This window comes from Primulina huaijiensis, chromosome 7 (genome assembly GCF_012295235.1).
Source record: "Primulina huaijiensis isolate GDHJ02 chromosome 7, ASM1229523v2, whole genome shotgun sequence".
NCBI classification, from domain to species: Eukaryota; Viridiplantae; Streptophyta; class Magnoliopsida; order Lamiales; family Gesneriaceae; genus Primulina; species Primulina huaijiensis.
This window is the reverse complement of record NC_133312.1, coordinates 19,578,131-19,595,733: the sequence shown is the minus strand read 5'-3', so window position 1 is coordinate 19,595,733 and position 17,603 is coordinate 19,578,131. Positions and strand designations below refer to the sequence as shown.

General features: G+C 36.9%; 2 protein-coding genes across 2 annotated transcripts; both read right to left on the bottom strand.

Moving 5' to 3' along the window:
• Nucleotides 1-5,259: 5,259 nt before the first annotated feature.
• LOC140980441 (protochlorophyllide reductase-like) lies at nt 5,260-7,062 on the bottom strand. The gene is made up of 5 exons (XM_073446250.1): nt 6,865-7,062; nt 6,698-6,787; nt 6,084-6,618; nt 5,644-6,002; nt 5,260-5,552 (listed from the first exon to the last, which is right to left on the bottom strand). Exons 1-5 carry the CDS (start codon nt 6,916-6,918, stop codon nt 5,397-5,399), a joined length of 1,194 nt encoding a protein of 397 aa, XP_073302351.1. The 5' UTR covers nt 6,919-7,062; the 3' UTR covers nt 5,260-5,396.
• A 734-nt stretch (nt 7,063-7,796) lies between these two features.
• On the bottom strand, nt 7,797-15,414 carry LOC140980440 (2-deoxy-glucose resistant protein 2-like). The gene is made up of 7 exons (XM_073446248.1): nt 13,471-15,414; nt 12,678-12,768; nt 11,750-11,907; nt 11,566-11,617; nt 11,399-11,481; nt 11,095-11,188; nt 7,797-8,957 (listed from the first exon to the last, which is right to left on the bottom strand). The coding sequence occupies exons 1-7, from the start codon at nt 15,085-15,087 to the stop codon at nt 8,359-8,361; spliced, it is 2,694 nt and encodes an 897-aa protein (XP_073302349.1). The 5' UTR covers nt 15,088-15,414; the 3' UTR covers nt 7,797-8,358.
• Between the last annotated feature and the right edge of the window lie 2,189 nt (nt 15,415-17,603).

Here is a 17,603-nt window from a genome sequence, read left to right as displayed (position 1 = left end):
GGGATATTTTTAATTTTAATCTTTAATTATAATTTTAACTAGTGCCTTTGCACGCATCGTGTATATATCTTCAACAAGATTGACAAACAAGTAGAGAAAAAAAACAGAGAAGAATAAAAAAAACATCACCATTGTTAAAATTTGTCGATGATTAACTTGCAAATCGAAATGAAAAAACTATGCGCAAATAAAATGATGCAGCAGCAACTTGGCAAGAGGCAATAAATGAGAAGATTTTTAAAATTTTATGTTATACTAAAAGAAACTTTTTTTTTTTTGAAGCAGATACCGAAAGAAACTTGAATAAGAGAGAAGAATGGAAAAAAAACACATTGTTCATACAACTCACACAACACAATTATTGTACGATTACGCATATTTTTTGTTTTATAAATTGAAAACATTCTTTATTTTATATTATATTTTTTGGCTCCATGTGTTTATTATTTACATCACAAATTTGCTTCTGAATCGGATGATTTTTTGGTCTTTTTTTTATATAGTGTAATCAGGATTGTAACGACCCATTACAGGCCCAGTGGACCGCCCATACGGCCCACTGCCCCGATCGACCCAAGGCTATCCCGATCTTAGGCTCTCTCAAGGGGCCTTTTCCCTCACGGGCTTTCCATAGGCGTCTTACGGGTTACTCATAGAACTCTCCAGCCCATGCACTGGAGCTTGTGCCTTCCCAGACTCGAACCTGAGATCACATGGATATATAGATACTCAGCACAAGTCTGGTGTACCAGGATTCTTGATATCAATGTACTTATCCTACAGGTCATGGGATCGAGTCTTGGGGAGGCGAAAGAAACCCCTTGGTAGGGAGGGGGAGATCCTATGAGTAACCCGTACGACGCCAATGGAAAGCCTGTGAGGGAAAAGGCCCCTTTGAGGGAGCCCAAGATCGGGATAGTCTTGGGTCGATCGGGGCAGTGGGCTGTATGGGCAGTCCATTGGGCCTGTAATGGGTCGTTACAATAAAAGGCGCCTTTGATTGTAACGACCCATTACAGGCCCAGTGGACCGCCCATACGGCCCACTGCCCCGATCGACCCAAGGGTATCCCGATCTTGGGCTCCCTCAAGGGGCCTTTTCCCTCACGGGCTTTCCATAGACGTCGTACGGAGCTCAATTGGTACCAGACTTGTGCTGAGTATCTATATATCCATGTGATCTCAGGTTCGAGTCTGGGAAGGCACAAGCTCCAATGCATGGGCTGGAGAGTTCTATGAGTAACCCGTACGACGCCTATGGAAAGCCCGTGAGGGAAAAGGCCCCTTGAGGGAGCCCAAGATTGGGATAGCCTTGGGTCGATCGGGGCAGTGGGCCGTATGGACCGTCCACTGGGCCTGTAATGGGTCGTTACAAGGATCATGTCACACTTTTCTTTCCAACTCACCACTTCAATCATCTTCTTCCTCCATCAACAAAAACAAAACCCATGTCCATGTGAAAGTTGAAACTTCATATTTTCTGTTCCGACCCCTACCGTTCCGTTCCACCGTTAAAGCGCCGCTATAACATCAAAGAACAGCGCTACAAAGGAATTACAGATTTTCCCTGGAACTTTGGAATGTCAGTGACCGTTCTCGTTCCGGAACAGGCGTTCCGACCGCGTCGCGGCCGTTCTGGCGAACCATGGTCTGAAGGTAGATATTGTTAAATTGAAAACTGAGAATGAGATAATACGGTATGAGAATCAGAGGTTAAAATCTGATAATATGAAGCTAACTGAACTAATTTCTTTCTGGAACAGTTACCCTAACTGAAATGCAAAAGCTGTAGAAGCCTACTGGGGACAAAATTGGTCTCGATTTCAACAACAATGAAAGCATTTATGATACAAGTCCTCGACCGAAAATGGACGTGTGCAAAGAGAAATACATTCATTTTGTTAGATCCAGTTTGGTATATGAACATCAAGAATACATCCGTCAAATTGCAAAGCCTGTTAGAAAATATGAGTAAAGATAGAAAGTTTGGTGTTGGTTACATGTCTGAGAATTCCAATGCTAAGCCAAATTGGAAGCCTAACCAAACTAATTTAGCTAGGCATAACTCGATGAAGGGCAAGAACTGATACTTTAACAGCAAGCCTGTTCAGAAAAGTATAGGCTGACCAATGAAGTTGAAAAAGTAAACAACATATGGTTTCTACTGCACACAGAACACACCACACACATGAATATGCACAATCTATTTGGTACACAACAAGTGATCAGTCAGTTAAACTGATCCAAGTTTGGATTCCAAAATGACTAATCCCATTTGGACTCAAGTAGTTATGGGTACCAAGAGTTATTCTTCATTTGTGATTGCAGGGCACATGAACTGAACTGATCAAGTAGTTAGTTTGGTAATTGGACAGTGGATGTTTAAGGCACATGACTTGTGAAGCTAAACTGCTATATAAAATGATTCTGTTTACTGGACGTATGATTATTTTTGGATATGTTTTTCAAGGTAGAACTGTGGGTAAGAGTAATCTTATTCATAGTAACATTATCATTGAAAACATATTACTTGTTGAAAATCTTAAATATACTTTAATTAGCATAAGTCATTTGTGTGATCATGGATATTCAGTCGAGTTTAATAAGCATGTCAGTACTATCAAAGATGCTTCTAGATGCATTATAATGACAGGTGACAGGTTTGGAAACACATACAAAATCGGTTGGACTACTCAACCTAGTTAACCACTATGCTTCATTGCTTCTAACTTACCAAGGAACTGGTCGTAGCACAAGATGTTAAATAATTTAAATTTCAGAGCCATTGCAAATCTGAGCAAGAATGATGTGGTCACTGGTTTGCCCAAAATTGAAGTTTCGAAGAAATGGAAACTAAGGGACAGAATGCGGATGTAACTGAAGTGGTAAAGTCAGTCGAAGTTCAAATTCCTTCAGTTGAATTTCCTGAAACATTTTTCATGTCTACATCTATGAGGAACCAATTGGCTCCGAACCCTCAAATAGTTGAAGAGTCAGTTGTAGCAGCGAACCAATTGGTAATTCAGGAAACTGAAACTAAAATCGTTGAAAGAGTTGAGCTTGTTGATGTTGCTGGAACAAGCATCCAGTTGATCATCTTTCTCGATCCCAAAGCACATATCATTGTTGAATCACCAGAATTGGAAATAAGAGATGATCTTCCAATGGAAAACATCATCTCAAATCTGACTGTGTGAGCAATCTTCTGTCAAAAGTCAAGATAGGTCAGAAACTGACAGATATTGATACTGAAAACTTCTACAAAGTGGTCGAGGATCTCAAAAATCTATCCAAAGATTACCACTCCCAGTTCATCCAACTAGACTCCACTAGAAAAACTGTGCTTCAACGTCACTACTATCAAGCTCCGTGATGCTCCCTCTCAGAAGATAGATTTAGTTCATGAAAATTTAAATTCAAATATTGATTCAGTTGATACTCAACTTTCAGTTAAGTTCGACACTATGTCAGCCAATACGACTTCGGTTTTGCTCATTTTGAAGAAATATATGGTTGTTCCTGGTGTTGACAAAAAGGGGAAAGAAAAGTCTAAAGCTGAATCTACTACAAAGAAATCTGATAAAAAGAATGAAGAAAAAAAACAATAGATAATTGATATTGTTTATCAAATTTAATAGAAATTATTGGAATTTCATTTTATCAGTTTCAGAAATTCAGTTTATTAGAAGTTATTTTTGTTTAAATTGGATGTATTGCTTAATTTTGTCAAACACCAAAAAGGGATAAATTGTTGGAGCAGAAATTTTATGTTTTGGTGTTAACAAATAACTAAAGAAAAAACCGATTTCAGTTAAACTGAACTTCAAACCGAACAGAACTGACTACGCCCATAAGCTAAACTGATTTACATAAACGAGACTAATCGAACAGAACTGACTCGAACCCAAACTGAAGTATCTCTTATCAATCTATCAGTCAAGGAAACCTTCATACAATCTCAAGGACATCAGTTTACGTCTAGAAAAATTAAATTGATATTTGGATAATTTTTTCCGTACAAAATTGACCGCAATAATGTACGACTGTGAGAGAATGTTGATGTGGACAAAAGACAAGTCAATGCACATTTTCTTTTTGGAACGGATCATTTTTGAAACTCAAGACCGTTGGATTCAAAGTCTATAAACAGAAAAAAAATTTCAGTTTAGAAAAGCTCTACGACTTTTGCAAAAATTCAAACATTCAAGCTTTCAAGTATATGAACTAATCAATCAGTCAGAACACATTTTACAAAGAATTGTATCTGATCACTAAGGATCATTAAGTGTTAGGATATAAAAATATTATAATTCGTTGTATTTGATAGCGGTCTGTATACTGTTATTCATTCAGCTAAGGTGTACTAGGAGTTTCAGTTTGACAGTGTTCAAGTCCAAACCGAATTGGGATTTTGCAAATTATTTGTATTATCCAAAGTCTTTTAGTGTACTTCCAAAAAGAAGAAAGGGTGACATATGAGCTTGAGTTCTACAAACATCTAGAAATAAACCAGTGTACTTTCCACTTTCAGCTTACCTTTCAGTATACACAGCTAAGCCATTATCTTATTTGTTCTAATATGTCAATTTGGCTTTTTTCCGCACTTATTTGTCATTCAACTGACATTGACAATCGAGAATATATAATTCAGTTGTCAACCCGAAAAAATTATTTTTAAATAAATAAATTGTATGTAGTGTTTATTCAATCTGTTCTAAACAATAAAACCAATATTATCACATATATTTCGAGGTTTACAGAGAATTTTGTTGAATTTGTTATATATTGCATTACAAAAATTCTTGTATCCGCGAATTATATTATTATAAATAGCATTTTTTGGGTAAAGTGTCTTGTTATTTATGTTAACGAAATTAAAATAGTTGTATATTGTTTATTTTATTTGTAGGTATATTTTGAACGAGAATTGAATGAGGAATATGAATAACATCTTTTAAAAATCAAACAAAGAATCGACTCGATTCTTAAACATAAATAAAGATGGAAGACTCATTTGGCTTACACCCATTCCAAATAAGATATAATCATTTTTCTGGGTATTGCCTATTGGTTATGCGGTGTTTCCAGCATCTATTTAACACCGTTTGGTGCGATAAATAATTGATTATATTTCTTGTTTCATCATATATTTGGATCAAGTTGTACAGAGAAGAGAAGTGATAAATCATGTTATTCATATTTATTGTTTATACATTCTTCGTCATTGTATTATTTCAACCAAACTTTGTCTTCGAATTGGAAAAGAAAAAGAAAGGATGAAGTAATTTTATTGATTCTAACATGAGTTCTACATTTTTTCCTGGTTTGAACAATTCCAAGTTCCTCAATCCAAAACCCATGCATGTGGAAAAGATAACAATCAAAGAGTACACTCTCCTAAGCCAAACCAACAAGTTTCTCGCTGATCTCCCACACTTTTCTGGCTTTGTCGCTGTCACTGGCTTCTTGAGACAACTGGTTCTCGAAGGATGCCGAGTCCTTGTTCCAGCTCCAGTACACACCCGACTTTGTCAAGCTAGGATCACTAACAACCTGTATAATATATACATAATTCAGAAACAATTTGCATAAGGTTGCACATGTTATATATACACAAGAATTGTGAAATGTTTTGTTTTAGTACCTGTGCAAGCCTCTTGCCAGATTCCTCCTCTGAGACGAATCCCTTGGTGATGTACTTCTGGAATGGAGGGAAAAGGAGTCTGAACAAAGGAATGTGCTCTCTGAATAGCCCTGTGGTGGCTATGCATCCGGGGTATAGGGAAGCGAATACGATGCCGGTTTCCTCGTGGTAACGGCGGTGAAACTCTTGCATTGTGAGCATGTTGCAGACCTTGCTGTCCTTGTATGCTTTTGCACCGTCGAAGCGCCCTCCGTCTATCATGGCAGAGGTGTTGAGGCCAGTCAAACCACCCTGCAGGCCCCTCAGGTCCCCAAGATTGGCCTTGGGAGGCACATTTCCAGCCAATGTGTTTGTGTTACCTGAACATATATAATTTTGAATTTAAGTTTAATACATTGATTAGATGAAAATGATAAGGGGTGGTTCTGTAATTACTGTACCTGTGATGGAGCCAACAATTATGAGTCTCTTTGAAGGGTAGTCGGATTTCTTCATCTCATCAAGAAGCAATCTTGAAAGAAGAAAGTGACCAAGATGATTTGTGCCGACACTGAGCTCGAATCCGTCGGCCGTGAATGATGACTCACTGGCTGTTGGTTGATAGACAGCAGCATTGCAAACGAGGACATCCAGGGGTCGGCCGGAACGCTTGAAGTTCTCAACAAATTGCCTCACACTCTCGAGGGATGAGAGGTCCAAATGCATGATGGTGTAGTTTTCCTTGGCCATTCCAACGGATTTAGCTGCTTTCTCGGACTTGAGGAAGTCCCTGCAAGCCATAACAACGTCCCATTTCCCACTCTCGGCCAAAGATTTTGCCGTGGCAAGGCCTAAACCGGAGGAGGCTCCAGTGATAACCACGGTGCCCTTTCTTAAAGTTTTCTTCCCTTGGGGTGTGGAGGGGGTGACAGTTGGGGTGGTTGTGGCAACTGCCTCAACTCCCAATGCGGATAGCTTTCTTGACCCAAATTCTCTCTGCATTAATAAAATCCAACTGTCGGAATCTATGAACAGTTGTTGAAGAATGAGACATTAAATGGCGGTTAGTGTTTACCTTGGCAGAAGAGCTATATTCAGCTTTGACATGGTCTGCGAATGAGACTCCAAACAGGCTAGATTCCTTCAAACTTGCACTGATTTTTCCCTGCAGTGGAAGCATAAAAGCTTAGCCAAGAACAAAGGCAACTGAATCCAGAAAATTATGATAATTTATCCACATACCTCCTTATGAATGGTGAAAGCAGAGGGAACAAAAGCAGCTGCCTGTAGAGCCATTGAGTATCAAGCGAGTGATGGCGGTGGATTTTACTTTCTTGGTTGCTGAAAATCCAAGAAACACTTGATACTTTTTGAGTTTCTGTGTAGTGCAACTGATAGCAGTATATATAGTGAGGATTTTGGATGATTTTTGACAAAGATCTACTGTTGTACCGGACAAGGATAAGATAATATTTTGTGGATGTATATGCCAATTGGACCGTGAAAACCAATCAGATTCTGTGGTTGAGATTTCCCTCGTGGTATTTTTATTACATTTTTCTTATACAGCCAAGAAAGAGCTAATGTGGGGGTTGTTGGGTACATTCCCCAACGTGTCGTTATGGGCTGGGATATGGAAATGTAGATAACGGGATGATGTTTTGTTAAGGATTATGGCTTCATTCTGGGACGCACAGAGAACTGTTTACAGTTCTTTGAAAGTCAAGAATATTTTTTACATCTATGGAAGCATAACTCAAAATCCCTATTTTCAATGTCATTTCTCCAACAATATGGACACGATCCAGTATAGTTTCCATGGCCTATAGCAACAAATTTTTTCACATCTCAGAACTTCAGAACAACAATCATATATAGCTTCGAACTAAGCAAAAAGTAAAACAAAATAAAATAACAAAAAAGAGACTGGCCATAGAAACAGCACTTTGTAGAAGAGCATAAATCATAATCACTCTTGCCAGAATCAAAATTAAGTCAAGATACTTGCAAGACCACGAATCTAAAGAAACATTTGCCTTTTTACCATAGCCAAGCGGTCATAGTTTCCTCGGAGAGCAAACCAAGTCTGGTTGATGGTGTAGAAGATACAAGACTAAATATTGCAAAATATCGAAACGACCATGTCATGGGAAAAAAAACAAAGAGATGTCACAAACCATAAATAATATACTTCTTTTTACTTCCGAAAATTTCAAATCACGGATACACGAATAAATAGGCGATGAAACTGCCCATATCTTTAATAGCAGATATTCCACTTTCTTTCAGCCTTACCTCCAACAATATGTATACAAATTACCATTATAAAATTGAATGAACTTTAACGAATTTTGTATATATTACGACATTCTTCACTCTACACTTGCTCGAATAACAGAAACAAAAAAGTTTATAAATCTTTCAACATCTTCTTTGCTCCTCGCAGCCAACAAGATGCTCTAACATTACCTTCTCACAGAATCTGTACAGTTTAGGAAATGTAGTCATTACGAATCCATTAGGCACTTCACCTAATCACTGCCTTTTGAATCCATTGCTGCCTAATTTTGGCATAGTTCTAAGCTACACCAGCTGGTATACACCACGGGTATTGACATTGTTGAATCATTCGTTTGACAATGATAAACCATTCGGAATTTACGTAGAACTATGAAATCCGACACTGATCAATAAACACGTCAATATACATCACATGGTGCAGCATAGAAAATAACCCTATATTCGAACTGGCAACCCGAAATTCTGAAAAATCCTGATCTCTCCTCTAAGACCTGCAGTTACTATCACCATACCCACGGCTGACCTGTTTTGGCAAAACCCATTGGAGTAGTCAACACTAACACGAGGACTATGGTACTTAGTAGCTGTGAAAAGTTTCTCCTCGGACCATGTTCTTGAGATTCTATCAAAAAGGTGATTATTTGTAGCACAAGATGGAGTTCCATTAAATGGGCTACTACTTCGATCAGATGCTAATGGCGAGCTCTCACTACCATTAGCTTCTTCAGCAGGTGTACTCAGATGATTGGCTGTTACATCTTCCTCAAATCGATCAACCATACCATTTTGCCCCCCAGAACAACCATGTTGAACCTCAGATTGATCCGACATGCTAGGCCAAGGGATTGCCACAGATACATCTAGACAATGGAAAAGCTCATAAGATTGGGTAATGGAAACACCTTTACTTCTGTTTGGTTGTGATTCAACTTCATGCCTCCAAACATAAACAAACGAATCTTCACTCGCTGAGATGACATATTTCCCATTAGATGCAAGGGAGGCTGAGATTTGACTGTGTGTGTTGCGGAAACCTGTCAGAGAGTATTAATTTATTGGCGATAAAAAAAATTATGTAATTTAAACCAAAGCAAATGTTTCGATTAGGTCTACGATGTTAAAGATCAAATGATAAGGCAAATGCTAACCCTCATCATGAGGGCGAAACAAAGAAAAATTGATAGAAGTCGCCCCCGAATCAAACTTTAACGTCATCCATTTATTTGTTGACTTTTCAAAGTGAAACTTCTAGTAACTTTTGCAATGGTTTATTTATCATGATGAATTGATAAAATACCCTTGTATTAAATAGTATGCACATTAAAAAGCACATGCATCATCTAATTGAAGTAATCATTTCAACTTTCAAGTGTTAATCAATGCATACTAACTAGAAAATGAATTTCAGTAATATTAAAAAAACACTAAAAATCTTTGGTTTGCAAAGACACGCAGAACAAAAAATCAGTAACCCGATACAAAAATATCGATAAAGCAAAAATAAAAATTTGTATCACACAAAAAAGATCTAACAATAGATGTAATACTAACAGGATAATGATCAAATCTTCTGATTTAACAAATTCCAAATAGGTGTCATGCATGCCATATTAATTTTTCTGATAATTTAACATTAGGATACGATTTGGCTGGGTCGATCTTCTACAACTTGCACGTCACTTAGGGACTCCATGACTCCTTCAACCCACGTAATAACAGTAACAAGTGAATCCTCTCAACCAATTTTCATCTCACAACTTTTCCCGTCATCTACAACTTCATCCTCCAAACCTTCAACTCAAGCTCCACCGAGTTGATGCATCACCATCATTACAAGGTTTTAAAACTTTTGAATCTCCATCCGATAGAAGTGGTTAGCTTCCATAGCCGACTACCGCAATTTAATAATGTCAAAATCTGTATTATTATTATTATCTTTATTTGAGTATTTGAGTGTGTAATGGGGAATTTATGATTCTTATCAAGGTTATGATAAATTATCACCACTTGAAGATACGAGTGTGATGCAGAGATACAGTAAATTACACAGGCTGAGGCCTGAGGTATTAAATTCGGGCCTAAAACCAAACATGAGATGAAGGTTATTTGTATCAATCCGTTCTATCAATCACGCCAAATGCCGCCTTCTACAAGTTAATTGTATTAAACTCATATGAATTACTACTTTTCACAAAAATTGCAAAATAAGCATTTGGTTAAAAGGGTTAAAATTCATATTCATCCCTGTATTTTCTTTCAACCATCAAAATTCAAATCCATCCATGTCACTATAATTTTTCTTGAATTTGAGAAGGAAATACACACTTTCGGATATTCTTTAAATTTGGTGTTAAAATTAATAGAATTAACACGACAATTTTCACAATTTTTTAGTAATTGTGTACTATTCATATAAATCAAAATAGTAAGTCAAAACTCGAATTTCAGAGACTAAATTACATGTGTTCCCATAATTAGACAATTAAAAAATCGCACGTCATATCATAATGACATGCATTTGTGTAAAACATATTTCCAGTTGGCATTTATAACAAGCTCAAGCACAAGAAAATAGGTCAGTCTTAGAGTTCTCATGAAGATTGGTCTTCCAAATTACATGAATATCTCCAATATTTTGAACATCTTTGATATCTTTGACTACTTTTAACCGGACTAGTAGTTTTCTTCCAACAATTAAAACTCAAGGACGATTTTTTTTTTCTAGAGGAGGAAGAGCTTGATGCAGCACAAGTATAATATTTTCCACATGATTTATTTTCTATTTTAAGATTATTTTATTTTTCAAATTATGATTTTTATATTTAGTTGCATTCGCTCGTAAACATTAATCCATTCAACATTAATAATATTCCAGTTTTATATTGTTTCCTCTCAACTGAATTGAGTTTTATTGTTTCATTTTAAACACCACATAAATTTAATAGAAGGATTAAATTGAAGAAATATAAATGTAGGAAGAATTTGAGGATTGGAGGAAAAGTGAGGGATGATTATGAAAATTACCAGTCGAAAAAGTGCACTGGCAGACACTGGGAAATAAGAAAGAAGTAAAACTTTGGCAAGTACTTTAAAGCGATACCATCAAGAATGTAATAGATCAAAATCACAGTCTTCATGAACTTGAAGGATTGCTAAGAGACACCGTCGTACCTTTGAACTTGTGAACAAGATCAACACCATCTACGACTCGAATTCTTGAATCGGCAGATGTGACAAGCACTTCAGATGTACTTCCAGGTGAAAACTACAAAATATATGAAATCAGAATCAAGTTGCTCAAAATAATTTTAAAAAAAACAAAAGCTTTCCAAGGCAGAGATGCTTCAACAATTTGAAAAAAAATTAGAAGAGCAACCGGCACTCCCCTCTCTCATTTCCATGAATAAGTGGACAGTGGATACATAGTTGAGTGTGTGTTTTTCTGCAGTTACTATTTACTAATGGCAAAGTTTACCTGGAAACCGGTTATTTTCTTCTGATGGGATTTCTTCTTCTTATTCTGCAAGTTTATCTGGTTTTTTGGTTGCAATTTATTTTCTGGACACAGAATGTAACATGAATAAAAAACTAATCAAGAGAAGTTTGTCTCAGCTTTTATGCAACTAATTTACTGTATCTTACCAGATGTGTTGTATATGTGGCAGCTACCCTTGTATGAGCCAACTAGAGCCCCCTACAATAATTTATAAATTTATTTTACAGAAACAAATTGAGTATGTGCAAAATCATATGGATCTCTCCATATTATGCACTAAAAAAAATGAAACAATTAAAACTACAGTAATAAATATAATATATGCAAGACCTGTCCATCTGGTGTATAGCAAGCTGCAGTAACCATTTCATGCAAATCACTCCAATCAACAACTTGGCGATCAGGGATGCTCCATATGCGCACCTTAGCATCCAGGGATCCACTGATGAAATATCTATCATCGACAGGATTGAACTGGATGCAGGTCACTGTTAAATCCAGAAGATTTGTCAGCAGATTAACAATATTTTAACTCTTTTAATTAAAAGAAAGTGCTTGAACTCAGATATCGAAAACTAATACGAGAGAACAGACAACTTTCATATGCATTGACCAAACAACCCATGAACAAACTGGTCGATTACACTAAATCAATAGTCAAGCAACTAGACTCTCAACCACCCAAGAGCAGCTTCCTTCCCTTATCCACATTGTTAGCCATATCCACGCTCTCTTACTGATTTAATTTTAATCTCATCATATACAATCAACCACTTGAACATATCTTTATTGTTAATTATACATAAATTGCTATACTTTCTCATGTGCATCGTTTCCATTGCCCATACATAAATTGCTATACTTTCTCATGTGCATCCTTTCCATTGCCCAGTCTAGTACAACCATGTATCAGATTATGACAGCAAGGCTTGTTTCTAACAAGTTTTACTCAATGGTTCAACAAAAATTCCATGTAGAGGGTAGACTAAAATCACGCATGGCCATGAGATCCCTTTGTATGCTTACGAAGACTACCGTAACATCTTTTAAGGTAATCAATTAACACCAAGTCCACTTTTGACAGTCCTCTCTGTTTGCCTATTTCTGCCTTTGTCCTTCGCCTTCATTCAGATTTACAGTGGTATATTGATTCAAGAAGTCCCACAATCACAACTAAAAAGGAACTCTAAAGGCAGTTCCGTCTCCAAAGTGGATAAAGAAGTTCGAGCAAGATGGTAACACGAATATAAAAAATTACCATAGTCGCTGTGTGAAAAGATCTTTAAGCAACGCTTGGTTGACAAATCCCATAGCCGCACTGTTTTGTCCATTGAAGATGATAGTATTTGCTGAGACAAGAGAGAATGGTTTGACATATGTTAATTTAATGTCTTAATTGCTAAAATAAATCAAATGCAGATGATAAATCTGTACATGGCAACATAGATTGGTAAAAGATTACAAGAATGAAAAACTCGAGATTGTGACCGAAATACTTCTTAAAAACATTTACAACAATATAGGTTAGAACTGCAGTAAAGTAACCTAAGTATAATTTCCAAGTCCTTAAACATGTAGAACAAAAGACCTCGCAAGTTCCAACATTTCACTGGAAAACAAATATTGGGTCATTAGATGTTTACAGGGTTAAAAATTTGACTCTCAAGTCGCTTTGAACCATTGAGAGAAGTAGCTCTGACATGAATAGAAGTTAAAAAAAATGACCAACATGCATCCTTTTTATTTATAACTCGAAGAATTTATCAAATAACATGAATTTTATTAGCTTGTCACTTATATGGAGAACTGTTCGGATATATGCTGCTCTCTGACCTTGCTGCGTCACATATGTGACTAAGATAAAATATAGGGATCACTATCTCAGAGGGTATCCCAACCACAAAAGGAATTGAAAAGGAAACATGAGAAACTACTCTCTTCCGCTACAAGCAGCAATCAAGAGTAATAGTAAAAGATGTACACTGCACATTTGGTGTCACAGAATTATAATCGTAGAATTCGATCAGTCACAGAAGGAAGAATGGTCTTACATGAGATTTGGACCATGAGAGATCAAGAACATCATCTGAATGTCCTTGAAACGTACAGATGGGCTTATCTGAAAGAGAGAAAAGGGTCTCTGGTACCAACACTTGCTCAACACTCAATGATTTTCTACTTACAGATGACCTCCCTCTTTTCTTCTTCTCCGAGTGACTATCTATAATCGGTGACATTGAAGAGGGCTCTGGAGAACCATTAGCTAGAAACAGTAGATTGAAATTCCCATCTTCAAATTTATCAAACATGTAATCTCCCTTCTTCTCCGTTTCCACGACCTGCCACACATGAACCACACGGTCCTCACCAGCACTAGCCAAATACCAACCATCCAAACTAAACTTAATTGTCCAAATTGATCCATTGTGCGCCTGTATCTCCTGGCTCTTATACATTGCCGTAAGCTCTTTAACTGTCTTACCATACTGCCTGACACGAACTCTTTCCGGCCCACGAAAGGAGACATCTTGGCTATCATCAGTGGCGGAGCTTGATCTCCTTCCACCCTTCTCAGAAGAAGTCTCCCTCTCATCACTGCTCCGCCTATCCTTAATCCCTGCAACAGAACTAGCCATATTCTTGATATTCCTCAACCAACTTCCTCTTCTCTTCATCTTAGATTCACTCCCACAGCTACCATCAGTCTTAGAATCCGAACCTTCCTTGTTCCTCTCCTCCACATTCTGCCTCCTCATCAACTCCTGGACAATGGGTGAAGTCCCAACCGACATCTCAGAGGAGAACTCCTCCATGGTGAATTGCCTCCCAGTTCCCACTTCCTCGATTTTTTCCCACATCCCATCCTCCCTCAACTCGTTCACCACAAACTCCTTCCCATTATCCAGGTTCTTTATCATACAGACTCCACTTTCGTCATCACACTCCAAAGTCTCATACAACTCGTTCTTAGAAGCAGGCATTGGACTATTCAAACTCCCGTATCGTGTCCCATCCACATCAATCTTTTTAGGCAGTTTACCTGGAGAACTGGAAATGTTCACCGGTGATTCACAGCCACTACTCTGATTACCATTATTTACAGTAGCATCAATCCCACCAGCAGAGTCATTGCCAACGGAATTATCGCACCGAGCTTCCAAATTTTGACCTGAATCGCAGTTGGCATCTGACTTAGATCGCACAATTCCAGTAACAGATACTCTACTACTAGGATCACCGCTAATAACGTAATTCCGAGAAGAATCAAGGGTATTGGAAATATCACCACTAAAACTCGGAGATTCGTCACCAGGGTTCAAGTGATCGGGTGAAAGTAAGACAGTTTGTGAGGGGCGGTGGCGCAGGAGAGAGGAGTTCCGACTGAGACCCATCTGGCGGAGGAGGTGTAACCGGCGCTCCTCCACCGACAAGGGTTGGGAGGTCCAAAGGTCATAGTTTTCGCACACGCCCACAGGGAATCTTGGAACGGGGCCGGATTGAACGGCATTGTGATCTTCTGAGCTGTAATCAGGGTACTGATCATACTCTTCCTCGGGCTCGGAAGAGTAAGGCGAGCAGGAACAGGAAGTGTTGGAGGAAGAAACGAGGCGATCGAATGAGTCGTGGAAGCACTCATCATCATCTCCTTCTTCCCAAGATTTGCTCATGGTTTACCTTCTCCCATTGAAAAGCGACAGCCCGAATCACATTCCCTAACGGATCGGGCCGACCACCGGTTCTCGCACCCCACCCCCCCGCTCCCGTACGAAAAAAGCGTGAGGTTGAGTGCAAATGGGGTTTGGCGAGTGCGTGTTTGCAGAGCTGTGGAAGAAAGTGCAGATCCGATGATGGGTTGGAGAGAGAAACAGAAGAACTGTAGAGAGAAGAGAGAGAGTGAGGAAAGCAGACGGTGCCGTGTAGTGGCGGTGCTGGGTTTTTGTGCGCGTGGGAGGGAAAGAAAGATCGGGGGGAATTTTCCCTGGCTTTGGCAAATTCAAGGGTGAGGAATAAATAAAATAAAAAATCCATTTTTGAGGCTCATTTTATTATTATATTATATAAAACTAATAATCTTTTTTACAAATTTTATTTTGATTATATTTTTAAAAAAATCATTCTACAATTATATCATATAATTCGACATTGTCAACAATTATATCATATATTTCGACATTGTTATAATTTTTAAATAGTATGTTTCTTATTAGATAGTTTCACATATTTTTATCTATAGATAGTTGACTTGATTCATAATTATTATTAAAATTAATATTTTTTAACATACAAAAAATGATAATTTTTTATGAGTTAAGTCGGGTCGAATATCCGTCTCACGAAATTTGATTCATAAGACGATTTCATTAGAGTTTTTGTGATTTTTAAATTGTGTACCTTATGAACATAATTGAATATACAATGTAATATTATTTGTCATTATATAAAAAAAATAAGTGTCGTCGTGATTAGCAAATATAATTATCATAATTTATGAAAAAAATATAGTATTAAGTTAAAATTAGGGGTGGGCATTTATTTTCGGGTATCGGGTACCCAATCCGACCCAATCGGGTAAAACTCGATCTAGTCGAGTATTTTTTAATAAAAATCGGGTTCGTCGGGTACCCAACATTATCGGGTTCGGGTAATTTTACCAATATCCGATCGAGTATCGGGTACCCGAATTTTTATTTTTATTTTTTTACTTTTCTTATGGGTATATCCGTCTATTCAATTAAAAAATACGTTTATTTTTTTGTGGTTAGTTATAACCCTATATAATGACAAATTAATCATAATAAAATTATATAATGACATAATTTTTTGTGAAATGTGAAAAATACATGTGTTTTTTAATTTACTAGCCATAATATGATATAATAACTACCCACAATTTGATATAATGACACGATTTTTTGTGAAATGTGAAAAATACATATATTTTTTTAAAAAAAATTTAAAAAAATGTTTTTTTTTCGGGTACCCGACTGCCAGGTACCCGAAAATACCCAAAAATTTCGGGTACCCGACGACATGATCGGGTTGGTATCGGGTAGTAAAATTTACTACCCGACTTGTCGGGTACCCGAAAACCCAACTCGCGCTCACCCCTAGTTCAAATAATAAATTAGTCGGATCCACAACTAAACTTGAAGTTTTGTTTCTCAAAGTTTTACGGAGATTAATGTTAACTTGTTAATAATGAATGGAAAATTAAATAGCTCGTGTAGTGAGCTTTAAACCATATCATTTTTAATTAAATGAGATATATATAGAGAGGAAGTTTCAAATGACTTTTGACTTTCTGAAAGGTCAAATGACCTTTGTTATTCCAAAAGGTCAAATAATATTTAATTTTTTGAAAGATTAAATAACTTTTGCTTTTCTGAAATGTCGAATAATCTTTGGTTTTTTGAAATGTTAAATAACATTTGTTTTTTTGAACATTTGACATTCGACATTCTGAAGGGTCAACATTTTTACTATATATACATATCTACCTTATTTTTAAAAAAAAAAAACTTGAAAGTACTCTCTCTGAACTTTCTTCTTCTCTCGACTTTTGTAACTGTTATTTTTTTTAAATCATGATAAAGTTTAGGTATTGTTCAGTTCGTCTGTATCAGACTTTGTGCTAAGTTGTAGTAGATATCACCGTTGTATCCACAATGAACCTCGGAGCACCGTAGGAGGGGATGAATATGTTTTAAGTAAATTGTAACATATTACGAGTCTCTGTTTGATTTCATTTTCATTTAAATTTATTTCTGTAGGATCGGTATCCATTGGTTCAAATATTATATGAAGTATAATTTATTTTATTATTAATTTATTGTAATTTTTAATTGTTACACAAGTTCATCTATCATCAATGTTTCGAATAATATCCCAATTTCCCCCAACAATCTTAAAACTTATTTGTTTTTGAAATATTTGGTAAGATGTTAATCTATCTCACTACCTTGAACCTAACAATATTTATGACTGAGGATGTATATGCAAAATATTATTGTTGATGATGCTTGGCACCATTCAGATTTCCTTTGTAGAAATCATGCAATGAATGGCCTTGTTGATACATTATATAACGTGTTTAGGAAAAAGAAAACAGCTTGAGATTTGTGAAAATCTCTGGATCGGAAATATAAAACCAAAGATACTGGGACCAAGAAATTTTTCGTTGGCC

Bases quoted from the DNA above. Each gene is read 5' to 3' on its own strand.
- LOC140980440 (XM_073446248.1), bottom strand. From the start codon at position 15,087: ATGAGCAAATCTTGGGAAGAAGGAGATGATGATGAGTGCTTCCACGAC. The intron at 12,769-13,470 runs GTAAGACCATTC...CTCTTGTCTCAG, and splicing joins TCTCATGGTCCAAATCTCAT to CAAATACTATCATCTTCAAT. The intron at 11,482-11,565 runs GTAAGATACAGT...TTCTGTGTCCAG, and splicing joins CCACATATACAACACATCTG to AAAATAAATTGCAACCAAAA.
- LOC140980441 (XM_073446250.1), bottom strand. From the start codon at position 6,918: ATGGCTCTACAGGCAGCTGCTTTTGTTCCCTCTGCTTTCACCATTCAT. The intron at 6,788-6,864 runs GTATGTGGATAA...CTTCCACTGCAG, and splicing joins CTTTCACCATTCATAAGGAG to GGAAAAATCAGTGCAAGTTT. The intron at 5,553-5,643 runs GTACTAAAACAA...TATATTATACAG, and splicing joins CTGGCAAGAGGCTTGCACAG to GTTGTTAGTGATCCTAGCTT.